The sequence below is a fragment of the Aptenodytes patagonicus genome, chromosome 22 (genome assembly GCF_965638725.1).
Source record: "Aptenodytes patagonicus chromosome 22, bAptPat1.pri.cur, whole genome shotgun sequence".
NCBI classification, from domain to species: Eukaryota; Metazoa; Chordata; class Aves; order Sphenisciformes; family Spheniscidae; genus Aptenodytes; species Aptenodytes patagonicus.
Genome location: NC_134970.1, coordinates 7,692,942 through 7,720,178, shown reverse-complemented (window position 1 = coordinate 7,720,178; position 27,237 = coordinate 7,692,942). Strand labels below are relative to the sequence as shown.

Here is a 27,237-nt window from a genome sequence, read left to right as displayed (position 1 = left end):
ATCAGCTCAGTACAAATCTGAACTCCCAAGTCAAGCTCACCAGCAGGACAGATCATGGCATTGATCAGCTGCACACAAGCCACCTGAAAAGAAAACCCCAACCACACAAACAAAAGAGAAAACTTCTGAGCATGGACTGGAAGTCAGTGGTTCAGGACTTACTAGGAGGCCAGAGGACAACACACAAAGCTGCCGCTGTAAAAAGCAGTAAAGCCAAAGGCATTTCATCCACACCAAATTCATCCTGCTACAAGCTCTCCAGCTCCTGCACTAGATTCCAAGTGCCGTGTCCACAAAAACCTGAGGAATTAAGTACCCTCAGCACCGCTGAGGTTCCACTCTCCAGGCCGTCCAACAGGGGCTCCAGTCGCTCTCCAGGCCATCCGTTTCTGCTCTTTTAGTGAAAAGCCTCCAGAACATGCCATGAGAGATGATCAGCAGCTGCCCCACAAACCAGGACAGGAGCGCACATTTGCAGACCCATTGTAAAATGAAGAGTGAGAGTCAGAAGAGAGACTCCACTGAGAGGCCACTAACAGTCGGAAACTCAAGAGCAGCAAAAGGCAGGACTTCTACCACCATGTACGTGCCTTTGGGTTGAGGCAGAACATGGAGGGTACACAGACCCTTCGCAGCATCTATCATCATGTGAAGGACTTTGGTTTCAACAGCTCTTGCCAGGAGCAGCATCCCCTCTTTTGTACCCAGCGGTGTTTTGCTTCCAAACTAAGGAGAAAAGGAAGTTGGAATCAATGTCTGAGACCAGGCCAGCTCTAAAGAAGAGTGCAATGGGAATGCCTCATGATTGAGAATGCTCTGAGGAATAACCATGAGAAAACACTTGCTCCAAAACCTTGCCCAAACATCTGTGTTACCCTTGTTTCTCATGGGACAGAGGAGCGACAAGAAAGGGAGTGATGCATCTCAAACCACACGCTGCCAGCAAGAGAAAGGCTTTCGACAAAAATTAAGACCCCAGGAGCCACAAAAGGAACCTGTGGACTTGGGAGGAAAGAGAGACTCTCTGTTTACCCAAGGAGAGCCAGGAAGAGCACACACAGGGACAAGGAAGTGCCCCAGCTCGTTCACAGGGAAGGCAAACCAGGTGTCCACTGCACAGGAGTGTAAATTAATAAAAATACCACCCCCCCCCCTCAGATGCAGAGCAAGACAAAAAGGAAAAAATGCTGAAGTGCAGCAAGCCCTCCTAGATAAGTTAAGAGGCATAATCAGAGAGGAGCAGAGCAAGCCACAGAAGAGGGCGGAGCAGCTGAAGTCTCACAGACCTGGACAAATAGATGGAAAGTATTTTGTAAGTCCCGGAAAAAGTATATGATGGTGATGGTACCGGGAAATGTACAGTAGGGGGAAAAAGCAAAACAAGCCATGTGGCGATAACAAGGATTTACTAAAGAGCAGGAATCTTCCACCAGCAGTTTCCCTCCCCGTTCCAGCAACTGTCCTGAGATATCCGGGCAGACACCATGCGGCCGGAGCTGTGGCTGTGTGAGGTCGTCTCCGGACACCGGACAAGCCTCTTACCTCGTTGTGTATAAAAGCCTTCAGGCATCAGATGGAGTCTTGTCTGCGTTGTGTACCTTCAAAAGACAGTGGAAAAGGTTGTTTATGCAGGAAAGCACCAGACTGAATGCCGATACTTCACCTTGTTACCAGTTGACCCCTCACTCACAGGAATCCCTCAGCTCAATCCCAAACACACACAGCCCCATCTCCATCTCAGAAGAGATCTTTAAGCCCCCAAACAAACCACTGCCTCATCCCCACGTGAGCAACCTGCCCTGATCCTCTTTCCTTTCCCCTCCCTCCCTTGCCGTACCACACTGAACTGGCATTTCTTTCCCTCCTCACACAACCAGACCATGTACAGACACAGTAATAATCCTGCATATGAAAAGTGTCTGCGGTCACCAGGGACTGGTCTTCCCCAGTTGCACCACAGAGTCACGGTGTCGTCACTGATGCAGCGATGTAGGGGTGCACACCATACATCAGCCAGCAGAAAGCATAGGAGGCGTAAGTCTTTACAGACCGTTTTTTCTCCTTCACATATTCCCTTTAAATGGTGTCTTCAACTCTTCCCAATATGTATGTAGCTTTTGAAGTTTACAGCTTTATAAGAGATCTGAAGAAGTGCTTGTCTCCAAAGGCTTTTCTGCTGTTCATCTACATTCGTTGTTCATGCAATAAGACAGTAAGCAACTGTACCTAATGTCTCCTAACACGCGCATGACCTGGGTTACCCCACAGCCAAGGCCGAAGACTCACCACAGGGTGAAAGTGTGGGTGGACGGGGGACCGTGTGGGTGCAGAGGCTGGACGAGAGGGGAGGCAGAAGGGGTCTCCGGCAGAGGTCGAGGGATGACTTTTCCCTGCTGTTGCAGCCACCTTTCTCCATGAGCGGTCTGGGTCCTAGAAAGGCTGGAGCCGCATCAAGCACGGCGGGACATACTCAAGCACGTCACCGAGACCAACAGGTGGCAGCAAGAGCAGCAGAGGCAGCTCCCCTGGTAACTGCCTCCAAAAAGGGAAGGTGCTTCCCCCGGCTGCAGGGCCCATCCCTCCACTGAGGGCAGCCCTGGGGGAAAGAGGGGATTTCTCTGACACCCCTCATGAGACAGAAGCAGGTTTTGGAGACTGGCGTTGGGCTGGAGCTCCCTGACACCCGAGGGGGGCTTGCTGGGCACCCCGAATTGGCTTTTTGTGTGGGACCTGGCTGAAGAGAAAGGGATCCCTCTCATGGCTGGCTCTCCCCTTTCCAAACCAGAGTCTGTACTCCCTTTGCAGAGTCCTGGCACCAAAACGCCTTGCCCCGAGGGGGGATACCTGTTTGGGACACCCAAGGTCTCGGCCCCACCTGACGCAGCCCCAGGCTGATCCGCTGCACCTGGGACCCTCTCACAGGCTTGGGCAGAAGGGGCAGTACGGAAGATGAGCAACACAGTAACCGAGCACTTGTGAACATACTTGCAGAAGCCCCTCACTGCTCCTGGCCCACCCCCACATAACCACACGACATCACGCTGTGCCCCTGAAAGCAGGGCTGGGGCAGGGGAGGGCGCCGGCCCCAGCAGGCCCGACCCGGACCCTCTCCACAGGCCACTTCTCTGCAGGCCGAGGGCCGGGGCCCGCTCTTGCACCTGGGGGCTCCGACACCTCGGCAGGGGCTGCCGGCCGCAGCCCCAGGCCCCGGCAGCCAGTGGCTAGGCCCCGTGCTGGCACTGAGGGAGAGAGCAGGAGGGCGCCGGACCGGGCCGGGCTGCAGCAGGGCTGGGCTTGGCACCCGCCGCCGGTTCCTGCTGTGAGGCTTCAGGGCGAAGGCCGGGGCCTTCTTCTGAGAAGGCCGGAGCCAGGCCCGCAGGCCGGGGTGGGCCAGGAGCAGCTGTGCCCCGAGGGCCTGGCTAGGCTGCTCTGGACACCCCCCTCATCAATGCTGATGTTCTTGGCTGAAAAGAGGAAAACGGGGAGTAACTTTGCCATGCGTGTTTACTAGAGGCTTGTGGCCTGATCCTGTCAGGCCCCGGGTGCTGGCGGGGCTTTCCAGGTGGCTGAGTGACGCCGTGCAGCTGTAAGTGGTGACATAAATTGCTCTGGTGGCCAGTGTATGTAGCATGTCCCACCTGTGCAGTCAAGAGAGCTGGCTGGGTTTTCCTGCAGCTCCGGCCTGCGTCTCTCTCCTTCCTGCGTCACCTCTTGTCGTGACGCAGTTGGGTCTGATGGGTTGGAGGTCTCCAGTTTCTGCCCAGTTCGGTCCTGGCTGGAGAATGGGAGCCAATGTTCTTGGAGGAGACGTAGGGGAGGGCACACAGAGACACAAGCAGGAGCCTCCTCTTTGGAGAAAACCAGGGAGAGACAATGCAGAGGGAAAAGGCCAGGTCAGTCCTCTTGACACCACATTGCCCTCGGGTCCCTGGAGTGGGACATGGATGAGGGATGGGGCTGGGAAGGGCTGTCATTGCTACAACTGTTTGAGGACCATGAGCGAGTTCAAGTGATGGAGAATGGGGAAATCCTGCATTTCTGGGCTGTGGGTGTCCCCAGGGTGCTGCCGTGTCCGGTCTGCGCCCCAGGGTGTGTCCCCAGCATGTGTCCCCATGTCACAGCAGCCCTCTGTGAGGCGCCGTGCCCCGCAGGGGGGTCACAGTGGCTGGGCTCTATATTTTCCCCCTGGGGCTGGTGCTGCCCCAGTTTCTCATGGCATTTGCGGGAGGAGCACCCGGAGGGAGCAGTGTGTCTATCCGGGGGATCCTGCTGCCATGAGGAAGATGAGAGCGCTCAGAGGTGAGGGGCTGGTGGGAGGTTGGGGGCTGATGCCTGCCGGAGGCAGTGCCCGTCCCAGCTGGGGGCTGTGTCCCTGTCCCAGCTGGGTGCTGGGGACTGCGTCCCCGTCACCTCTTATCCTGCTGCCAGGCACCTCTGAGAGGGCTCTGGCTCCATCCTCTCCCTGCCCTCCGTGGGGCAGCTGGAGACTGCTCAGAGACAACCTGGCCCGGATGGCTCTTGTTGGCTGCTCAGCCCCAGCCCTCCCGGCCTCTCCTTGCAGGGCCCCATTCCATCCCCTGCCCAGCTCGGGGCCCCCGCGCTGGACTCACTCCGGTGCGTCGCTGCTGTTCTGGCACTGGGGAGCCCGGAATGGGCCCAGTCCCCCCGGTGTGGTCTTCCCAGTGCCACAGCGTCGGGCAGAGTCCCTCCCCTCATCCCACTGACTGCCCTCTTGCCAGTACAGCCCAGCACGGGCTGTTCGTGCTGGGGGAGGCTGGGAAGATCCTCACCCCTCCCTGGTTCGAAGCCCTGCAGCCAGCAAAAGCGTTTCTTCCTTTTCTTCCAGCTCTCTGCCGATGCGTGCGTTCCCAGTCCAGAGCTGCGCATCCTGAGGATGAAGGCAGGGCAAAGGGGACGGCTGTCCCTGCAGCCGTCACTACCTTTGCGGCTGTCGGGACTTCTCTGCTAAAGCAGCTGCAAGACCATGAGGTGAGGCGGTGGGGGGGTGAGGGCTCCCTTTCCCCTTCCTCGCCTGGCACTCTCCCTCTGACCTCCGCCATCCCCCATCCTCAGGAATGATTTTCTAGGCTCCTGCAAGGCCTTTTACCCTGGTGGAGCCGATCTCCCTGTCTGGCTCTCTGCTAGTGTCAGAGGTGCCACGGAAGATCTTGCCGTTCCCCGTGGCTGTCCTGACCGATGCCTGCAGCTCGTGCCTCATGCCCAAGGCACACAGATGATCTGGGGGGCAGCCGGTCTCCCTGGGAACGAGGGCAAAGCAAGTCTCGTCACTCCCCTTTGTGGTCTGTCCCCAGGGTGACCGAGTGGAGACATACCGAGAGCTGGAGAGCGTCTTGCAGGGAGACGACGGCTGTTTGACGAGCGGTGTCGTGAACCGCCTGATAGCAGAGGTGTCCAGTGACATGCGAGCAGCCCAGGTGAGCTTGTTCTCTTTCAAGGCACCAAAGCGGCCTGCCTATGCCCCTGTTTTTTGGGGAAATACAGAGCAGCGCAGAGATGTTCCTCGGTCATTCAGACCCAGCGGTGGTCCTAAGGGAGAAGCTCTGGGGACTAATGGGGGCATTACAGAGAATTTGAAGAGGGGACACAGAAAGCTGTGCAGAGAGGTGGACTCGGGGTTGTTTCTAAATGAGCGAGAGCTGAGTTCAAGCTCAAGGTTATTTCTCCTGCCTTGAGGGAGCGCCATGGGAACCCACGAGTTCCACGGAGAGGCCCCAGGGGGGTCTCCTGGCATCTCCGCAGAGAGGGAGAGGAGGCAGTAGCACAGGGCTGCGCTGAGGCGGCAGACACCCGGCCCGAGCACAGCTGCCCTGAGGCGTCTTGCAGGGGAGACAGGGTCATTCAGCCTGTCCGAGTGCCTCAGCCTTTTTCTTGGGAGTGTTTAACCTGTGGCGCTTTTTCAGGGTGTGACAGATGATGTGAAGACGGCCGCTAGCGATGTCCTGGTGGCTCTGGCCCGCTCCCACTTCCACTTTGTCATGTCCGAGCTCCAGAGCCACCTGAAGGTCATGGGGAAGGTCCCTGATGAGACTGTGCTCCTCACCTTGGGCAAAATGGCCTGCAGCTACGGTATGGCACTCTCGGCATCCTGGTTTGGGGAGGGGTCTGTGATAACGGGGAGAAGGGATCCTCCCCCTTCCTAAATGTTTTGTGTTGAACTGGGGGCTATGAAGTTGCCGTGCCTCCTTGCTCCGTGCCAGGGCCGGCTGGCAGCTCTGCCTTACCAGCCCAGTCCCGGTTCCTGGAGGGTAGGAGCACATTGGAGGCAAACCCGTGGGGTCTCTTGCCCCCCGCTGTCCTCCCCATTTCCCCAAAGGGCTTTCCTGTGTCCTCCTTGGGGAAGGCAGCCCTCCACACACCCTCTGGCTTGTCCCGCGTAGCCCAGCAGCCCCAGCCTTGCCAGCAATCGACCCCAGCCTCCCGTGTCTCTCACTGACCCTCTCGGTCCCTCTGTCCCTGTCTTCTCTGCAGCTCTGTGGTGCATCCCCTTTGTGGGAATGACACTGCTCGCCCTGCGCACCATGCTGAGCCGGGTGGGGAGTGGCCGGATCCTGCGCGCCATCTGCAGTGGTGAGTGTCAGCTCCCTGGCCAGGGCCCAGGGGCAGGGGCTGGGGTGGCCTTTGATGCCTCCGTGTGATCTCAGAGGGAACGTGGTGGGTGTCAGCCCGCAGCGAGGTCAGGCCTTGGTGATCCCAAAGTGCTGTGAGTGTGCAGAAGGAGCGGGGGAAGCCTGGGAGGTTCCTGTGTGCAGGACGTGGCAGTGCTGCGTGGAGGAACTCCAGGGTCCCTTCCCATGGCTTCTGTTCCCCTGCTTTCCTCTGGGGTTTAAAGCCCCTGCACTGAAAGGGCGAGTATGTGGGAAGGGAAGGGCAGCGGCTGCAGTGGAAAATGCTGGAGGGGAACAGGGCATTGAGGAGGAAAAGGTGCGACGGGGAGAAGGAGAGAAACAGTGGGGTGATTGAATCCAGATACCTCAAGAGCACGGCTTGTCCTCGGATCCAGCTCTGGTCCTAGGCTGAGCCCTGCCGAGCCTGGGACTGCCCTTAAAGCAGGCTTGGGCGAGGGTGCAAGGAACCTTCCTTGCTGCAGACTCTCAGGTGCTCCCTTGTCCTTTCTCCTGGTGCAGTTCTGGAGCAATGGTCAAAAGGGGTCAATACCTACTTCTGCAACCGGGAGCAATGTCCCTTCCCTCGCAACGGGAAAGCGCAGCTCTGTGAAGACATTTACCCGGTCTTCCGTTACGCGGTGGTAAACTGGCTGGGCTGCGAGGAGGAAGAGGTGAGAAGTGCTGCTTTCCACGCCTGGGGCCGCAGCAGGGATGTCCACGTCAGTGGGTCCGTCTGTGCCCGGTGGGGTGCGAGCAGAGGCGGGCAGGGAAGGGAAGCGATCTGGGTGAGAAAGCACCCCAAGCCGGGAGCCTGCCAGCACATTGCCTGGGGCTGGAGGCTCCCTGGAGGGAAGCAGCCAAGTCCTGGGGCCTTTCTGCAGGGAGGGCTGGGGTACCAGCATGGGGAAATGCTCTCTCTCCTCTGGAGTGAGCCCTTCTCCTGCAGGGCAGAAGGGAAAGGGAAACCCCTCCCAGTGGGAAGGGCAGACTGGTGTCCAGGGGATGCTGAGCGCTAGGCAGACCTTCAGCCCTCCAAGCAGAGCCTCTCCCTTCCCTGTCCAGGACAAGCAGGCTGTCCTCGGGGCGGTGGCTGCCATGATGGGGGTCCTTCTGCATGAGGAGCAGCACCGAGAGCATGCCTGGGAGCAGCTCCTCTGGCTCCTGCACCAATATCAGGAGGTCCGAGACACCTCTCGGGTCACCAAGGTGAGAAGTCGCGTCGGGCCCGGCATGGCTGCTGGGGTGGGCCTGAGCGAGTGGCACAAGGCACTGGGGAGCTGTGGGGTGCCAGGGGGAGCTGGGCAGCCCTTCGAGAAGGAACAGGGAGAGCAGAGGAGGCCTGAGGCTTCCTGGGCTCTTTGGGCAAGAAAAGAGCAATGCCGGGGGGGGCGGGCAGGAGGGAGCCAAGAGTCCCCGAGGCTCATCTTCTCAGGAAGGGAGGCATTGGCACCTCCCTGGAGCTCTGTGTGCGGGAAGAGCTTTGCCCTAATGCCCAGGGCCACGTCCCGTCCCATCCAGTGAGGGGCAAGGTCTGACGAGTGGGAAGTGGTGGGAAACTGAGTTGTCAACACCGGGCTCTCTTCAGAGGAAAGAGACCCTCCCGATGCTGCTCTGAGGGGAGGGCAAACAAGAAGCCCCATGCAGGAGGGTTTGGGCTTTTCCCTGGGAGGTGGTGTTAGGGACTCCCCTTATCCCACATGTGCTGTGTTTCTCCCTTCCCAAGTGACTTTTGGTGGCTTTAGCCTCCTCTTCCTCCCCCGTTCTCTTGTAGAGCCTCATCTATGTCCTGGAGACGCTGGAGGGAGTTCAGACCCCAATCCCACAGGGCATGGCTGTTGCCATCAGCACGGCTGTGCACCGCCAGGTAAGGGGAGCCTGCGCCCTGCCACCGGCCTGGGGCCTGCACACCTGATTGCCGTGGAGGGGAAAGACCTGCCAGCTGGCAGGGAAGGGAAAGGCAGGACAGGGCAGGGCAGGGCATCCCTCCGCCAGGATTTGTGAGCTGGGTGCCACGTGGGTGCCACGTAGGTGCCTTAAGGCTGCAGGAGGCCTGATCCTGGCGGTTTGGAACGGGTCCAAGGGGCAGCCCGGTTCCCACAGCGATTTCCCTCTCAGCCAAGTCACAGGAGGACTCTGGGAGAGGAGGGCAGAGAGCACCGTCTCTTTTCAGTCCCCCTCAACGCTGACGCTAGTTTCTTTAAAACGGACCTTGTTCCCACAGCTCTCTGAGGTGACCAAAGAGCCTGGCCCGGCCCATAAGGCAGTGCTGTCCCGCTGCATCATTCTGCAGGGTAAGGAGAGGAGACTGGGCGATGCCCCGCCGTGCCATGGCAGCTCTCTCCCAGAGAGACCTCGGCGGTCGGCGGCAGCTGCCTGCTAATGCAGAACGCGATTTCTTCCCTGCAGCCCACATGTGCCCTGAGGAGACAGTCATGTTTCTGCACTCCCAGCTGAGTGGTGGGAGCGAGGCCGGCCGTGTGGCAGCCCTGGGCCTGCTGGGAGCGCTGGCCCACTCTGACGGTCAGTGCCATGGGCCAGAGACACGAGGCAGGGGTTGGGGCTACTGGGCTGAGAGCAGAAACGGGCTGAAAGTGGTACACCTGCACCCAAAAGGAGCTGCAAAGAGCAGGTCCCCCAGCTGAGCTGACGCCCTGTGACAGGGCTCGAGCTCTCCCCCGGCAGTTAGAAATGGTGGCACACCAAGGACGATGCTCCAAGCTCAGTAACACGGGTGGGCTGATGGGCGAGCGGGCGGGCTGGCACGCGCAGGAGCTGCTTGTACCCATGCCATTTCTCTCATGCTCTCTGTTACCATAGCTTTCAGTCCCTATAAAATTGCTGTGCCTCTAGAAACAGAGTTGCTCTGGGTGTGCCGCTGCCTCCTGTGAAGTCAGTCAGGCCCCGCTTTTCTGTCCCACTGGTGTATGAAAAGCTTGGAAGCTTCAAGGGATCCCTTCTGCCATCGGGGCTCTGCCTCAATGCACACTCTCTGTATCTCTTCCAGCACCTGCAACAAGAGAGAAGCTGCCCCAGGTGGTGGAGGCCGTGCGGTCGGTGTGCAACGACCCCAGTGCCCCGGTGAGCTGGTTTGGGAAGGGGCGGTGCTGCCAGGGCAGGCAGAGAAACCCTTTCCCTCGGGGCAGAGCCTGGCAAGGCCATAGCAGGAAGCAGCGGTTTGGGGTCTGACCTAGATGACCATTCCCTTTCCCCACTTCCTCGTGCTCCCCAGAGAGCTGATGGCAAGAGGTGCCGCTGCTGCTGGCGTGGGCAGGGCTGGGGTGCCTGGGGAAGCGCCGGCACGTTGCCCAGGTGGTGGGTGATGGCTCCTCACCGGGGAGAGCTGGCAGAGCAGAGTGGGGAGGTCATTGTGCTCTGCAGGGCAGATGCACGTCCAGCCTGGTGCTAAAGCCCATTCCTGAACCCAGGAGCAAAAGCTTCTGCCGTGCCCTTGTCATCCCTCCGCGAGCTACAAAGGCTGCCCCCAAGCGAAGGCAGCTTCCCTTTGGGTTTTGAACAGGAGGGTCGTAACCACACTCTCCCCCTGGCAGGTGCGGAGGGCAGTTCTGGAGTTCATCAGGGAGCTGCTCAGCTCCGGCTCCCAGAGCTGCTGGGCATGGGATGTGGTGGGGCACATCTTCAACGAGTTCAGCCGGACCTCAGGCAGACTGGTAAGGGCAGAGTGGGACACCCGGGGCTTCGGCGGGTGCCTGGACTGTGCTGAGAGCTCCTGCAGGCATCCTTGACCATGGAGAGCTCCATGCTGCAGGGCCATCAGCACCGGCACTGCCATCGGAGCGGCCTCCAAACGGCCATTCCTCCTCGTGGGTGTCTGTGCTGATGTTGGTGGAGATGTCAGTGGATGACGTGGGTTTGCACCTGGGCGTGCCACCCAGGACTGCGGGGCTGCCTGCATGCCCGACGGGCTGAGCTGTGTCCACAGGCACCTGCAGCAAAGCCGTCTTGCAAAGGGAGGGGCCTTGTAGGGACAGGACATCCTCCAGCCAATGCAGACAGGTGGGCCTGGCTAGAGGAGCTTTCTGTGGTGTTCTCGTGCTCTGGCCCTCCAAAGCACGCCCTGCCCATCCGATAGCAGTCTGGGGACCCGTGTCCCTTCTGGCAAGGGGACAGGCCATTTGGCGGTCCCTTTGGTGAGTGTTTCCAGCTGGGCGCCCAGGAGATGAAGGCTGGGGATGGCCGAGCCTCCTGCTGACTTGCCGAGGATCTTCCCTCTGGCTGGAGCTTCCTTCCAGCCAGGGGATCTGTGTGCGTCGCTTTGCTCCGGGGCTCGGGGAGGCTCTGCTTTGGGAGCAGGGCGAAGGAAAGGGCTTCTGCAATTCTCCTCCACATCCGTTGGGCTGGGCATGCCGCCGCCAGGGCTGGCGCCGAGCACGCCCTGCTGAAGGGCACGTTCCTCACCTGTTTTGGTGGCACAACAGCAGCATTTGGGCCCTGGGGGACTGTGCAGACAAGCAGCGTCTCTCTCTGCTCCCAGGCTTGCCAGTCCTTCCCAGGGTCCGGGAACTGGTCCCCGAGCTGGGTCCGGCTGTCCTTGTCCTCTGCTCCCGGCAGGTTGGCGCAGCAGCACTGGTGGGACCGTGCCTGAGCCTCGTCGGTTGGGAGCTGAGAGTAACGGGGGTTTTGCCAACTCTGTCTTACAGGTGGCAGGAGGCCTTTTTGCCTGGGAAACCCCGGAGGAAGGAGCTCTTCAAGCCCTGTGCGTGGACATTCTGGGCTCGCTGGATGTCTCTCTGAGAGGGATGACCAAAGTAAGTTGCCCTCTGCCCTGCTGCTGTGGTCACTTCTTGCCTTCAGGGCATTTTTCGTTGCGCTTCCTCATGCCCTGAACCTCTCCCCTCACGTGCGCTGAATCAGCACACAAGGCTCAGGGAAACGCAGACCATCCTTTTTGTCTTCGAGCTGAGTGGAAGTGCCAGTGTGGCGAATTGCCTGGTTCTTCTCTGCAGCTCCTGTGGCCGAGGCTGCTGCAGTATGTGGTGCCAGCCCAGTACAGCGGCATGCTGATCCCGCTCTCCCGCTGTCTCCAAGCCCTGGCTGAGAGACGGGAGAGAGCAGGATGCGAAGAAGAAGAGGAGGAGCCTGATGCCGTGGACTCCCAGGAGCAAGGTAGGAGCCCCAGTGAGTGCTGCTGGGTTTGGCTGGGTGCCGGGCCAGTCTGTGTTTACGCGTGCCCTGCCAGCCCTGAGCAGGAGCCCGGGAGAACCAAAGGCTCTGCTGCTGGGCACGAGGGACTCTTCCCTGCATTGCCTCTCGCCTGGCGCAGAGGCCTGGCTCTCCTGCTCGCAGCGTGCTCCTGGTGAGCCGGGGCTCGTTCCTGGCCATGCTGGAGCTGACTTCATCTCATGCTGGGCAGCCCTTGGGAGTCCCCCCCGAGGCCAGCGCTGTGGCAGCGCAGCTGCTCTCAGCCCTCAGCCCTCTGCGGGGGCAAGGGAGGTGCGAGGGGCAGGGCATGGCAGGGGCTCGTCGGTCACCCAGCCTTTCTTCTTCCCCGCAGCCCAGCTGCCGACTCCCCAGGCCCTGCTGGCTCGACTGCTGGTGAGTAACGGGGCTCTGAGGAAAGAGCTTTTCTGGCCAGGGGTGGTGGGAGAGCCTGGGGCAGAGGTGCTTTTGAGGCCAGTGCCAGGAGCCCGCAAGGAGAAGGCAGTGCGCCTGAACCTTCCTGGGCCCGTCGGGGATCCCACTCCTTTCTCGGGGCCAGCAGCACCCTGGGTGAAGCCATTGGATGCCCGCTGCTGGCCGGAGTGGCGCCGAGCTCCCAAGCTCCCTCCCGGGAGAAGCTGCAGCTCTGGCGGCAGGAGTGACCCTTCTCTCCTGCTCTCGCCTAGGTGGTGGCGGCAGCTCCTCACAAGAGCGGCGAACGTGCAGTCACTGCATTGCAGCTGCTGCAGGCCCTCCACGGCAGGATCCACAGAGCCTTGGGGGCGGCGTGGGCGACCGAGATCCCCCTCCTGCTGCAGTACTTGGAAGGTAAAGCGCGGGAGGGGAGGGAGAGGCTATGGGGACAGAGAAGGGGCAGGGCAGCTTTCCAGTGTGACGGAGGGGAATTGTCCCCAGCTCCCCAGCACTTGCTCTGCTGCCTTTCCCCTCCCAGGGAGCCAGCACTGAGGCTGGGGGCAGCCGTTGATGTCCCCTAGGAGGGCAGGTCTTGGTGGCACCCCCATGTCCTGGCTGGGATGGTGTCTGGGGCAGGGACAGGACTGGTGCTCCTGGAGGAGGTGCAGCCCCTGGCTTTGGAGGGCCGAGTCCCCAGGCCAGGCCAGGTTTGCAGCATCTGTCCTTGGCAATAGCCTGGGAGGAGGGCTGCAAATGGGCAGAAAGTGGTGGGTCATTCAGGAGAAAATGTGTGTTGCCGGTGCGTGCTGGCACTCAGTGGTCGGCGTTGTTCTGGGAGCTGCAGTCAAGCAGTGGGGATCAGCTGCGGTCAGTGCGTCCTTCCCCAACTTGAATGCAGTGGCTCTGACAAACGCCCCTGGGCTCCCTCCTGTGTCTTTGGCCTCACAAGGGCTTTGGCGCAGGTGCTTCTAGGGCCTTTCTAGCCTGATGGCCTGGGACTTTTGGGAGGTCTGACCGCAGAGGAGACCACTGGGCTCTTCTTTGGTGTGAGCTTAAATAGCAGCAAGGGCTTTTGCTTCCTCTTGCTTTCTAGGAAAAACCGAGATCTCCCTGGACTCTGCAGAGTGGGAGCACCGTCTGCTTAAGGTATCGCATGCTTGGGGGAGAAGAGGGAGCAAACAAAATTGTGGGAGGAAGCTTGGGGCTGCCTGTGTAGGCACCAGGAGGTGGGGGCACCTCCTGAGCACCCTGCACCTCCCCCCACAGTAGGTGCCTGCCTGCTCAGAGGAGCTGCTCTCTGCACATGTGCCACGGCTGATGGCTAATGCCCTCTAACGCTGTGGCACACGCCTTAGCACTGCCTCCTCCTCCACATCTGGCGTGCCAGGGGGTCTCACCTGAGGTGTTAGGAGAAGAGGGAGGCTGGAGAAAAGAGGGTTGGGTGGGGCAGGGGAAGAGACTGCCGTTCCCGGCAGCTCTCCCCCAGCAGTGTCCCGGGACATGTGAGTGTGGAAAGGGTCCTGGCCAAGGGCAGGGGAACACTCGGCTTCCTCTCCTGTTCCCCACAGTTCCTACAAGCGTCACTGGAGCCCATCGAGGACAAGGCTTGGACCGTGGGCCTGAGCCAGGAGCTGAGCCAGCAGCTGGGCAGCTCTGCCCCTGGTTCCTGGGAGAAGGTGTGTCTCCTGCCCCGTGCTGGGGCTGGGGCTGGGGCTGGTGCCGGTGCTCTGCCCATGCAGGCGGTTTTCACTGCTTCCCCTTCCTTCACCCCCAAAGGCACTTCCTCCTGGGCTGCTCCAGTGGCTGGCTACAGCCTGGCACCACGGCTGGCCTCGCCTGCTCCCAGGGGTGGTCGGGTCCACCTGGGGCCAGCCCTCTCCTGACAGGTCGAGCCGTGACCGCATCTCGGGCTCGGCCTCTTCTCTTTCAGCTTTTCCTGTACAAGGCTCTTGGGACAGCACTGGCAGCTTGTCAGGACCTCAGACACGTCCAAGAGCAGGTGCTGAGGTTCCTTCAGGAGACAAACCCTGTGGAGCTGTCTGAGGCCCAGGTGAGGTGATGCTCATGTCCTGAGCATCCCCTGCCTGTTCCTGGGGGAGAGGGAGGGCTGCTCCAGACCTCCTTGATTTCCCCGTTGCTGCCATTCCCCCCTTGCTGCAACGTCCTGCCTGGCCGTTGTCACTGGCTGCAGCTGAGTGCCTGGGCTGGAGCCGACTCCCTGTTTCTCTGTGGTTGCAGGGAATGATTTTTGTTGTGTCCCACGCTGCCAAGAGCCACTTCCACCTGGTCTTGGACACAGTGACGATGTTCACCGCCGCTTTCACTAGAGACTGGTTTTATCAGACTTCCATGGGCTGGAAGGTAAAGGATCCAGGGTTTTGCTGTTTGGCTTTCCTTTTTTGGCCTTATTTCCACTTCTACACCTGCAGCAGCCAAACCGTGGCAGCTGTGTTTAGATAAGCCCTCTTGTAAGAGCTCCCTGAGACCTGTGTTTCAGAGGGGATGTCCTGGCATTGGGGCCCCTGAGGTGTCATTGGAAAGGACGGAGTTTGACACCTCGTGGATCAGAGCCGGCCGGCTGGGGCAGCTGCAGCAGTTGCTTGCATGCAGCCACGTTGCCCGTGACTTAACTTCAGCAGGAGCTGGCAAGAAGGGGGTGGGCATGGTGCGACACTCTGCCCCTTCCCCAAAGCTGAGGGCTGGGAGCAGGAGCCTGGTGAGGTCTCGCTGGCTCTGCCCCCCACCTGGGGGCCACGGGGAAGCCTTTCAGGGCAGGGCAGGGCCCTGCAGAGAGAGCGGTGCAGCCTGGCCTGGGCGGTGGGCAGACTGGGCTGATCTGCCCACTGGCACGCGTAGGCTGCGCGTCTCTAAGCAGGACCGTGACAGGCTATTTCAGATACCTTTCCACAGAAAGCTTCCAGACAGCTCCCCAACCCCTCAAATCAGTGGTAAAACCACCAGCAGTGTGTGTGATGCTGGCTGCACCCTCCTCCTCAGTCCATGCGAGAACCCACGCTGTGGGATGGGAACAGCTCCCGGCCCCAGAGCTCGCAGCTTGAGGAGTAGCTTGGGGAGCTGCTGGGAGGTGCCCAGGTGAACGAGGAGCTGGTGAGGGTGCAGGGCAGCGGCCTGCCGCAGGAGCCTGCGGGAGTCCTGGAGCTGATGTCTTGGGGCATCTCTGTCGACACAGATACAGCGGCGGCAGAACACGGGGAGAGCCCAGGCCACTTGCGCTGCTCTCATGCGCACCTACAGCGGCATTGCGCTGCGTGCCCCCAAGGAGCAGCTGCTCACCTGCGTGGATAAAGAAATCATGGGCAACATCCTGCGGCTCTCCAGAGCCAAACAGAGGGTAGGAGCGTGGGGCGTGCAGGGGCAGGGATGCCTGGGTGCCCTCGCTCCAGCCCCTCAGGGCTGGGGCATACCGAGATGGACGGTCTCTTTCTAAAGATCCCCCAAGGAAGGGTTTGTCCTCAACGTCCAGACCCCAAACCCCCACGGGTTCCATGCTCCTCTTCCCTGCCTCAGCCCTTCAAAGAGTTCAAGGGGTGCTTTGCTCTCTTTGGCCTCAGGACTTGCAGCTCAAGCTTGCCTTGGTGCAGAGCATCACTGAGGTCAGCAGCGCCATCCGGGCTGTGGGCGACTGCGGCAGCTTTGAGCTCTCCTTGAAGCAGGAGGCGACGCGGACCCTGCTGGTGAGTGCCTGTAGCCGGGGCAGTCACACGGGGGAGTTTTGGGCTGTGCCATGAGGCTGCTTTCCCCAGAGGCACAATGGTCTCTCGGCTTCATGCGAGCTCCTGGAGCTGTGTCCCGAGCTGGTGGGGCCCTTGGGCGCTGGTGCTGGGTGGCTATGGCTGGGGAGCAGGGTCCCTCCTGCGGTGCCTTTGGGGATCCATGGGGGTGACGGGGCAGGGCCTGTCAGTGGAGCCTGTCCCCGGGGGAGGCGGGAGGGCTGTCCCGTGCCCCTGCCCACTGCCAACTGTGCGCTTGTCTCTCTGGGACTTGCAGGACTGGATAAAGGGGGAGCCCTGGGACTCCCTGGTGTATGGAGTGTTTCAGGCCCTGGAGGAGTTGAGGTGAGGTCTGTTCCCCGGGCTCCGGGGGCTCCCAGTGTGTCCCAGCCCCAGTGACCTTGAGCGTGGAGCCGGGAGCTGCTGGGGCTGTGGAGTGGGAGGGTGTTCCCCATTTCGGGTGTCTCCCGATGGAAGGGAGCCTCAGGGGTTCCTTAACCTGGGTGTGGGGGTTGCCTGCTGCCTGGGAGGAGGCAGGAATTGCTGGAGCTGAAGGCAGTGCTCGCTGGCATGGGCTGGGGATGTTGGATTTGGGGCCCTCGATTAGGAGGAACCCAGCTATGGTTTGAGCCACTCTGGAGAGGGCTAGTAAATCCCCTTTCTGTTTTCTCTTCCTTTTTCCTCTGGCCAGCAAGCTGAGGCCACCTCTGAGCAGGGAGGAAAGTCGCAACCTGCTGTCAGTGTGCTGCCAGAGTGTCTTGTCCTACCCTTCCAAGGGGCGGATGAACAAGGGAAGGAAGACAGTGAGGGCAGCTGTGAACGTGCAGGTACCCACCGGCCAGTGCCTGCCCACCTCTGGGTCAGGATCCCACCTCAGTGCGCCCTGGCAGCCCCCGTGATGCAGAACCTCAGCTCTCCTTTCCTCCTTTCAGCTTCTGCACAGGAGAGGCATGGAAGATCTGGGCCATCTCATAGAAAGCCTTCTGGAGGCAGAGGCCACCTCTGCCTGTTTTGACGATGTGGTCCACGTGAGTAGCCATGGGGCAACAGGGAAAGCGTCACAGGGGCAGGGAATCAAGGCCTTAGAGGGTGATAGGAGGTGGATACCTTTCCTATGGGAAAGTGGGGCTTTGGCTCCTCGCTCTGAGGCTGTGTGTCTGGCTGGGGCCAGGGCCTGAGCTGGGGGACAGGAGCGCCCGGCCACTGTGGCCTCAGGACAGGCAGAGAAGTGGGTCCTGCCAGAGGGAAAGCCAAGAGCCAGCCCTGAGCTGGGCGAGAGCAGCCTGGGGGAAGGCTGGAGTGGGGAGACGCTGGCAGGGAAGCAACACCTGGCTCAGGGCAGAGGCAGCTGGAGAGAGCAAGGCGGTGGAGGCAGCAGTGCCAGTGCTCGGTGGGGCTGGGGGCTGTGCCGGGAAGGGGCCAGAGAAGGAGGGAGAGGGAGAGGGATCTCAGGGAGAGAAAGATGCCTGTTGCAAGAGAGATGCACCCTGCCTCAGGTCCTGAAGGGCTGGCTCACCTCAGCCCAAGAATGGGAGCGGGAGAGAGCCCTGCGGGTTTGCGCCCACGTGCTGGGAGCTTGCAAGGAGCGGTTTGAGCTCATGGTGAGTAGGGACCCCCCGTGTGCCCCGGTGCCCCCTCCCCACCATTCATGGCCCCGGAAGGGAGCCCTGCCTGGCCAGGTGCTGGGTTTCAGGGCTCCTGGGATTATGGGGCAGCCCTCCTGCCTGCCCCTCTGCCCGGTCGCTGCTCAGGGAGCAGGACGGGCGGTAGGGGCCAGTGGGTGCTGGGGCTGCCTGCGACCCTTTTCCTGCCGCTCTCCCCTGCAGCGAGGACATCCTTGCAAGCAGTTTGGCTCTCTGGTGGGCCTGCTGGGGACTCTGACCAGCGGCTGCCTGGCCGCATCCTGCCAGAGGGCATGGGTCTGCCTTGGCTACCTTCTCCAAATGCAAGGTGAGGAGAGCGGGCGCTTCCCAGCCTTGCTCAGCCTGATCCTCCCTCCCTTCCTGGCTTGGCACCACCGGGATCCTGCAGGGCCAGGCCCCATCCCCAGGAGGGAAGGGGGAGGCAATGTGCTCCGCTGGTTTTGTGCCCCCACCCTGTTAACTCTCTGCCTCCCCGGCCATCTCAGGAAGGATCCCTGGGAAAGGGTTGCTGAGTCCCACCTCCTTGGGGCACGTGTGATGTTGGGTGGTCAGGGCCATCCCCACTGCTGTCTGAGAGCAGGATGTTGTCACTAGCGCTGGGGACTGTCCCCCTCCATGTCTGTCCCCCTCCACGTTCCAGGGAAGACAGAGGGTGGTCAGACAGCTTGCTCGGATGAGGTCCCTGACGTTTCAGAGGGTGCCTCCCCCCTTGCTCCCTGCCCTGAGCCTGGGGAGACAGGCAGCTACCCAGGCAGTGTCTCCAAACTCATCCCTGCCAGGGAAGAAGTCTCCTGCCGAGCACAAGAGAGGAAACCAATTTGCTGCCCAGAGCAAACTGGGCAGGGAGGAGGGATCTGAGCTGCAGGCCCGGAGCGTGCTGCAAAGGGTTGTGTTTGAACCCTTTCCTCTTCAGGCAGCAGGGTCTGCCTGTGCTGAGGAAGTCACAGGGAGGTTTCCCGCCTCCCAGAGATGATGGTGGCCTGTGCGGGAATAGGGGACACAGCTGCTGGGAGCAGAGGCCAGTGGCTGCTGAAACCCTGAAGCCCCAGCAAACAGTTCAAGGAGGAAGAGGGGTCTTTCCAGCCCGGGATTTGTCAGCCGTTTATCAGGCTCAGGAAATCCTGCTGCACTGAGTTCAGGAGGGCCCTGGGTTTCCCTGTGGCCTTCACTGCCGCCACTTGGGTTCTCCTGGCCCCTCTCAGTATCTGGGGCCAAAGGCTGGGTTTCTGGGTTTCTGCAGACGTGACTCCTCTTTTCTCCTGGTGTTTGTTCCAGCCAAGACCATGAAGGTGGTGCCTCAGGCAGATGAGATCAGGTGCCTGTGTGAGGAGCCGAACAGCCCAGACACCAAGACTCTGGCAGACAGCTGTGCCACAATAGCAAAGGTAACTGGCCCCAAAACAATGGGGTGGGGGCCCAGCTCCCGGACTCCTGCACGTCTCCCTGCTCCCCTCCAGAGTCTCTTGCTGTCTCCAGAGCGAGCTGTCCAGGACGGCTGTTGTTAGCAAGTAGCAGGAGGCTTTGAGACAAGACTGTGCTTTAGGCATGCTGGAGCAGATACTCTGTGTGTGTGTGTGTGTGTGTGTGTGTGTGTGTGAGAGAGAGAGAGAGAGAGAGAGAGAGAGAGAGAGAGAGAGTGCTCTTGTCAGAATACAGATTTGGTATATAAGCAAACAACATGGCGGGGAGACACTTCCAAATCAGTTACCTGCACCAGGTGTAAACAGCACTGTATGCACAGCGGGAGGATCAAGTGCTTGCCCCCTCCATGACTGCCAAACTAACAGTCCTGTCAAGTTTCCTTTCCTTTCTGAATGGCTGGAGCAGAGCTGTGACGCGGTCTCTCCTGTTCCCGACTTCTCTCCAGGCTGTTTGCAAATGCATCCCTCCAGCACAGGCCACGGACTTTCTGACTGCTCTCCTGGACAGCTTCCTGCGTGTCAGACCCACGTGTGTGAAGGCAGTGTGGAAGTGGGTGTTCGTCTTCCTGGTGGAATGCAGAAAGGAAATACTCCAGGAGGTGAAGGAGAACTTTTTTTCCATTTGACTTTGTCTTTTCTCCTGTTGGCTGTTGCACTACACACAGGTGCCCGTGTGCTGAGCTGAGGGGCTACTGATGGGTCTGAGTCGTGCATTAGCAACTGCTGCTGGCGTCTGCTCCAGCTGGTGACAAGGATATGGGCACTTCTTGTCCAAAGTGTCCCGTTGGTCCAGGTCCTTCCCACGAGTGAGGCAGTTATCACTGGGAGGCACCAACCTTGCCGTTCCTCCCCTTCCTCTGGGGTCGCTGTCAGTCCTCCCTGCCCTGGGACCCATTTCTTTCTTCACTGGTCCCCAATTCCCTCTACTCGGAGCTTTGCTGGGCACGCTAGGTTTTCCACAGGTTGGATACTTGTTCATTGCTCTTACTGCTTTCCCCGACTGTGGTGTTACCCAGCCCGCGAGGTGCTCTTCCCTTAGCGACCAGTTGCTGTCCATTTGTAGCCTGGGAGCCTCTGGCCTCATGCTGTGCCTGCCCTTTCAAGGCCTCTGTTCTCCTCCACTCGCGCTCTGCTGCGCCCCACTTGGGCTCTAGGGCTCTAGGGCTGGCGCAGCTCACTCAGCCCAGGCTAACTCCCCAGTGTGGCTGTCTGCCGCTGACAGAGGTTGTTCACAGTGACGGCAACCACGGGTTGCAGCTCACAGGATCGTGCCCAGCTGAGCTAAAGCTCACCCAGCTGTTAGGTGGCTGCTGTTTACAGCCAGGGCAGGGCGTCCCTGTGCCGTCCCTGCAGAGCCCGTGGCCGCTCCAAGCAGCGGGAGCACCGCAACCGTGGGCTGCGGGGTCACCCCTTGCTGCTTCCCCAGGCGCAGAGCAGGTTGTGTCTGCCCCACGGGCCAGAGGCAGGCAGCTGTGGGAGAAGCTGGGATCTTCCACAGGATGAGGGACCTGGCTGCCTATTTGTCCTTGTCATGGCCACAGCTTCTAGCTGTGAAAGGCTCAAACAAACACCCCTTCCTTTGGGGGAAGGTCCTTTGTGCGGGGAAGGGGCTGGCGCTTTGGGAAAGGAGGGTAGAGGCAAGGAAAAGTGTCCCTGGAGAACTGGCTTCCCCGGGAAGGAGTCACGTGCTCTTACACAGGCCTTGCAAGGCCTCTTCAGGGTTTTGAAGAGCGCGTGTGGTTTTGCTCTTGCATTGCTACAGACACATGGGGAGAGTTATTCAGGTGTTGGGTGTGCAATGTGTCCGTGTCCTCTGTGTGCACACAGGGCACACAGCTGCTCATACGGTTGGGCCCAGGCACATGCAGTGACTGAGGCTTTGCGTGTGAGTGCGTGCATGTGTGCGTGTGTGTGCACACAGACGTGCAACTGCCAAGAGCACGCTCAGCTCCGGACGTGAGCCAGGGTCAGGCAGGGGGTGAGGTTTCGAGCTAGATCTGGACTCTGTGTCAAGGGAGCAGGCATTGCTCATGTGCTGAATGACTGTGTCTGGGCCCCGCAGGAGGGGGTAAAGGATGCACCGAGCCCTTCTTTCTCCTCTTCTTCCATTCAGGTGCCAAAAATCCTGAACACCCTTTACAGCTCCATGCAGCAGAGCACCCACAGGCCCTTCTCTCTCCATGCGGTGTTTCTCCTCACCCGCTTTCACCGGGAGCCTGTGATCAGCAGTCTCCTCCAGAAAGGTCTGCCCATGGACAGGTACGTGCACTATCCACTTCCCCCACTGTAGTCAAAGAGAGACCCTGCAGCTTGCTTGCACCAGGGGGGTCCGGTTAAGCAGCAGGTCCTTTTTCTGCCTGAACTGTCTTGAGTGTTGCAAGACTGCGTGCTTGTGTCTCTGCTGTGAGTGGGGGGTTGTAAGCCCCATTGCAGACAAGGAGAAGGTCTGAGGGCGCTGCAGGACTGCAAGGATACGGGCTCATGGGTGAATGTCTGTTCCCTTGCAGTGACACGGTGGAGCTGTGGAGGAGCCTGGGGAGGAGCATCTTTGGGATTCAGGTCCTGAGGTGCTTAGTGGAGAAACTGAACAGAGCAGGAAACAACCGCCTGGGTTGTAAGCGGCCCAACCGTCAGACTGCTCTGGAGACTCTGACGGTATGTTCAATGGCAGACACATTTCTGCAGCTTTGCATCTGCTTTCTAACTCATACTCTGGCACGAGGGAGTCAGGTGCCCTTTGCGGATGCCCGTGGAGACTGCCAGGGTGCTGTGCTGGGCCGGCCTCAAGGAGTGTGGGGAGCCGGGACAGTTTTGTGCTCCTGAGCCACAGGGCTGTCACAGAAGTGACAATTGTGGCGAGTAACCCCCCCGCCCCAGGCAGGCCGGGGAACCCGGCTGGTGGGAAGAGGCCCTGCCTGAACAGGTGGTTCTTGGTCATGTTTCTCTGTAGATCACCCGTGCCATCTCCGAGGTGGTGCTTGCTCTGAGGAGCACAGAGGAGCTCAAGCAACTGCTTCCCCACCTCCTTCCCAGCCTCCTGAGGTGGGTCAGTGAAACGCTGGGCGAGGAGAGGCTGCTTTCCCCCGTGAGCAGCTGGAGAAGGCTGTTCCTCGAGGGCCGGGTCCTTGAGGAGAAGCCCTGCAGGTAAGGAGCTGAAGGGGCCGGTGGAGGGGTTGGCTTCAGTTCCCCTTTCCAAGACATGTGCGTTCGTGGGGCTGTGGGAGCACTTTGCCTGCCCCGCTTCCTAGATGTGCAAACCGGTCGTCGTGGTTGGTTTTACTTCTGCTCCTTCATGGAGAAATTCCAGCTCCCAGGCAAGAAGGTCTTACGCGGCTCGTACTGCGGACGGCTGTCATCTTGCCTCCTGCATACCCTTGCATGCACGATAGCATTGCACTCCTTCAACAGACCCGCGCTGTGGGGAGCATGGCTCTCACGGGCGCTGGTGTCATTCTTCGCAAAATGCTGGTGGGAAGAGGTATTAGGTGTTGCCTTGGTTATCGAGCATGGAGTCAGTCTAGGGACGTGGGTTTTCTTCTGCTTCAGTGGGTTTGGGGCACAAAGAAAATGCCAGTGCCGTTAGCTGCAGTCTTGAAGGCTATGGAGCATCATTTCAGGGGTAGTTAGCTCTGCTAAAGATAAATCTTCCCCTGATCTGTTGTGATTTGAGATTTCTTTGGTTTTGTGGTGGTGCTGGTTTTTTGATTGGCTTTGTTTTGTTTGACTGTGTTTTTATTTGTTTTGTGTTTTGTTTCTTTTGCCAGGCTTTTCCTTTTGGCTTTAGAGTTGGTGCTAGGCAGATGCATGGCAGACAAATGGATGCGGCTGCTCATGAATCGGGCAGTGTGGGCTCGCCTGGAAGACCCCCTGGCTCACCCTGAGGGGGTGTGTCTCCTGACCAGGTAAGAGCCCCAGGGAAATGGCTGCTGGGACCCTTCTGGCATGCCTGGGGGGACGTCCTCAGCTGAAGAATAGTGCCTGCATCAGTGCAAGTGAATTTTGGAGACCTGGCCTGTGGCCGTCCTGGGTAACTCTGTGTCCCTTGCTTGTGCTCCCTTGTGCAGCGTCCTGCTCCAGGCTGGGCTCGCATCACCCTGTCTGGTGCAGAGCCTCTTGCCATGGCTGGGTTCCCGCTCAGTTAACCTGCAGGTGACAGCTAGAGCTTTCTTTGCTGAGGTAAGGTGGCGGGGGGGAGGAAGGGTTCAGAGGGGTTTTACTGAGATACTGCTGCTTGGGATGTCTTTTTTTGTGGGAAGATCCCTGGGGAAAGGGTCCCTGCAGTGGGGCGGTCAGGGGAACGCCCGGCTGGGACCAGGTCCCCATGGCACTGCCTGTGTCATTCCAGCTCTCTCGGGACGGCAGTACGGCAAGGAGCCATGTGTGAGGCAGGCACTGGAAGAGTCCCTCTGCAATACCTGGCCGCAGCCAGCACCAAGGAGTTAATTAAATAAAGCTCATCACAAAATGCCTAGGGGGAAGCATATCTTTTTTTTCCCTGATGGCATCCTCGTGGTTGGTGGGACCACATGTGGGTTACACAGAGGCTGGGGGCTGCCAGCTGCGTGGCCCCTCTCAGATCTTCCCGGGCTGGGGATAACAGAGTCACGCCGGGACAGACCCCAGAGCAGGGGTCTCCACACAGGTCTCTCCACACAGGGAGCCCACCAGCAGAGATGTGGTTTCGACCCTCAGGCTGTTGTGCACACCGGCCCCGCTGCAAGCCCTTGCAAGCCTCTGGTCCCCTGTCCTGGGGGTCCCACACCATATGTGTGATCCAAACTGAAGACTCCGCAAAGTTTGCTCAAACACAACCCGTGCTCCCGCCTTGCACAGTCATGTTCCTTGACAGAGGTGAGGATGGAGCTGTAAGAGGGAGTCGAGCCCCTTCCTGGGTTGAACACCACGCTGAGAGGGGGTCCTGCTGTGGAAGGGGCACCAGCAAGGGCCAAGGGGCCGGGGCCGGGGGTTGCCCCGGGCACCTGCAGTTTCTCAAAACTTCAATCAAAAATCCCTCCAGAGGCCAGGACAAACCCCACTTCAGTTGTGGTGCCCCCCCAATGGCCAACAGATTTCCCTGCCTTCCCACCACGGTCTGACCCCGCCACCCTGAGCCCCAAGGAGCAGAGACGGGTGAGGGCTTTCCAGCAAGGAAGGAGGGGTGAGAGGGGAAGTTTGCTCATCCAAGGGCTGAAGGAAGGCTCTGGGACGCACGGGGGCTTCCCCACGCCTTGCACCCAAGGTGAAAGGCCAGGGGCAGAGCACAGCTGGGGCCAGAGGAGCACGGCTGGAGCTGGGGCTGCCTGACTTAGTCAGGGAGGGAGGGAGGGAAGGCTGTGGGGAGGGATGTCCATGACTTTTTCTGGGAATGCTGTCTCAGAGCCCAGCCAGAACTAGGGCCGTGCCTCCCCATGCTCCTTTGCCTAAACTTCCCACCCTTTGATACAGCTCCTTGATGCTACCAGCTGGTTTCCAAGGCTGGGCCTGGCAGAGGAGGGAGGAGAGTTGGGGTCGGCCCTTTTTGGCTCCTCAGGCTAGAGAATGACATCCTTAGCTGCATCAAGAGGGCAGGCGCGGCGAGAGGGATGATACTGGAACAATCGAGGTTGGAGAGGTGTCCAAGCTCAAGCTCTGCAAGCAAGACCAAAGCAAGCCCTGCCTCTGGTGACTCGGCTTCCCAGATCACCATGGGATGGAAGGGGACCCTCTGCTGAGGAGCTCTCATGGACAGATGTCCCCACCACAGACATGTACAACTCCTCCAAGGGTCACTCCGGGAGCCTCAGTAGAAGGCAGAGGCAGGCCTAGGCAGCACTTGGACTTGAGGGACAGTTCCTCTCCCCAGGGGGAGGTGCCAGCCAAGGAGCCTTTTCCTAAGGGAGCTGGACAGACCATGGAGGCTGTTACATAAGAAAAAGCTCCAACGTGAAGATGGCTTCCAAGACCTGCGCAAGAGAACTTGACCGACAGTGACCTGCCCTGTGCAAGAGGGTCTGCTCGTAGAAGAAACCAGACCAAACTGGCTGAAAGTGGCAAAGTTGCAACAAAATAGTGCAAACTCTGCTAATAAGTATGCATTAAGCACGCTTGCACGGGGGGTCGCGTGAAGAAATACTCAAAAGCGCATGGTAACAAGCGGTGTCATGGCCAAAGCCAATAGGTTATGTAAACTGTAAAAATGAATATCTGAGTAGTCTTAAAACTGTATATAAGGAATGAAGTGTAACATGGGGTCCCTTTGGGCTCCCAGCCGAGAGGCACCTTAATGCCGGCAATAAAAGCTAGTGTGTACTTCTGCTGCCTTCTTTCCGGTACCTGTGCACAAGCTAGGGGAAAAGAAGAAAATGTGAGCAAGTCCTTTTTGCTAACGATTTGGCGACCCAGGTGGGACTCTGTGGGTTTCCGACCTGGTGAGTGTAGCTACCACATACAACACAGCTGGCGCTGGGTGAGTTCACCCCATTGTCCTTGCGGGGTCCGTGTTCACCGGCAAGGTACTGAAACCGGGGGCAGCGTAAGTCATGGGGGGTTCAATAGGTAAGGAAAAACGGGGTTCGCCGCTGGCAGAAATTCTGCAAAACTGGAAGAAAACTGATGGTACTTCAGGACTCACTAAAGCTCAAAAGCTCGAGCCATAGTTCTCTGCCAGGATGAGGGGCCAGCTGAAACTCGGGAGGAGATGCCGTTCGAGCAGTGGCCCCTGGAAGGTTCGTCTGATATGAGCAAGCTGACTTTCCTGCATCAACGCTTGGAGGATCAGAAACCTTAGCAAATGAACTACTGCTCTTAGCAAATGAACTACTGCTCTGTCTGGGATAACTGGGCTTTTAAACAACCAGGCGGATACGGGGATTTGGCTAAGGTAAGACAGATGGTAACGCACCCAATGCCGGGAGACTCAAAGTCTAAACCCTACCCTCGCTCTGCTTCACCCTGCACCTGCTCCTGCTACTCCTCAGACCCCTACGCTGTACCCGCCGCTTCCTCCTGAAAATCACGCTCCTGCTTTGCAAGCTCCTATGAGCTTGCTAGTGGCTAGTCCGGCTGCAGGAATGCCTGTGGCAGCAGGACAGAAACCACCCCCTCCAATATTACATGCCTATGTTTATCAGCCATGGGCTCCAGGAGATTTGACTCAAGGGGCGCAACAGATGCCCTGGGTACGTGAGGACCCAGAAAAGGTTGCCCAACTCTTCTCTACAATAATAGAGGGACATCACCCCTCTTGGAGGGATGTTCAAGTGCCGTTGCAGCAAATATTTTGGTTGGGAGATAGAGATCGGATTTGGGAAAAAGAGAGAGAATTAGCAAGTCGTGATGGAAACAGACAGCCTTGGCCAAGCGTGGACCCTAATTGGGATTATAAGAATGCAAATGACCGAGCTGCCTGTGAAACAGCTTGCCATAATCTGGTCCTGGCAATAAAGGCTGCAGGACAAACCGGTGTCAACTGGGAAAGAGTTCGGGAAGTGAGGCAAAGATCAGAGGAACACCCGAGCGACTTCGGGAGTCGCTTGCGGCAAGCATTGTTGCGATACGGAGGAAGGACGGAAGGTGACTTTAATGACGAATTGGCAGTGAGTGCATTTGTCCAACAGGCAGCCCCAGACATTCATAAATACTTTGTGAAGCACGCTCCAGGATGGCAGGGGGAAAAAAAATCCACAAAAGATATTGTCTCCGGCAGCGTATGTATATGACGGTAGCTCATAAAGACCAAAGAAAGAAACGGAAAGAAGAAAGTGAGAGGAAGTGAGTATGTTGGCAGTAGCGATGGGAGGAATCCCGCTGACGAGAGGAAGATGAAGGAATAGGAGAAGGGGTGTGGGAACAGCAGAAGCAATGAGAAGAGGACAACTGGACCCAAGTCGTTGCGCACGCTGTAAGAAACCAGGCCACTGGAAGAGAGATTGTCCATTTTGGCCACGAATGACCAGAGGATTTGGGTGGGAATCCCCCTGTTTGGAAGCCGCCAAGCAGAGAAAATGTTGAGGAGCTGGCAGAATTCCCTCAGTACGACTCTCAACAATGACCGGAGGTGGGAGAGCCTGTAACCCTTGCGGCGTGCGAACCACTGGTAGGAGATCGTGCTCAAGTCGTGATAAAAGTCAGTAATCACACTTTAGAATTTCTGATAGACACGGGTGCAACCGACCCTATGCTAAATCAATACTGAGGTGAATTAAGTCAGGAGAAAGTACAAGTGCAGGGAACCGAGGGGCACCCGGTGACACTGGGGATAACAATC

General features: G+C 59.1%; 1 protein-coding gene across 1 annotated transcript; it reads left to right on the top strand.

Annotated features, from left to right (window-relative positions):
- Positions 1 to 4,274: 4,274 nt before the first annotated feature.
- LOC143170152 (maestro heat-like repeat-containing protein family member 2B) lies at positions 4,275 to 25,758 on the top strand. Its single transcript, XM_076358168.1, has 34 exons — positions 4,275 to 4,299; positions 4,847 to 4,989; positions 5,313 to 5,435; positions 5,922 to 6,087; positions 6,490 to 6,588; positions 7,146 to 7,297; positions 7,689 to 7,832; positions 8,398 to 8,490; positions 8,848 to 8,917; positions 9,033 to 9,146; positions 9,631 to 9,704; positions 10,175 to 10,294; positions 11,285 to 11,392; positions 11,591 to 11,750; positions 12,139 to 12,179; positions 12,470 to 12,611; positions 13,291 to 13,343; positions 13,766 to 13,873; positions 14,128 to 14,247; positions 14,436 to 14,558; positions 15,388 to 15,549; positions 15,770 to 15,892; positions 16,206 to 16,273; positions 16,620 to 16,755; positions 16,861 to 16,956; positions 17,425 to 17,529; positions 17,755 to 17,878; positions 18,847 to 18,956; positions 21,106 to 21,251; positions 21,500 to 21,647; positions 21,943 to 22,136; positions 22,757 to 22,894; positions 23,057 to 23,168; positions 25,639 to 25,758. Exons 1-34 carry the CDS (start codon positions 4,275 to 4,277, stop codon positions 25,756 to 25,758), a joined length of 3,960 nt encoding a protein of 1,319 aa, XP_076214283.1.
- Positions 25,759 to 27,237: the final 1,479 nt, after the last annotated feature.

Coding starts and splice junctions, on each gene's coding strand:
- LOC143170152 (XM_076358168.1), top strand. CDS start 4,275: ATGAGGAAGATGAGAGCGCTCAGAG. Junction 4,300..4,846: donor GAAGATGAGAGCGCTCAGAG/GTGAGGGGCTGG, acceptor CTTTTCTTCCAG/CTCTCTGCCGATGCGTGCGT. Junction 17,879..18,846: donor CTACCTTCTCCAAATGCAAG/GTGAGGAGAGCG, acceptor TGTTTGTTCCAG/CCAAGACCATGAAGGTGGTG.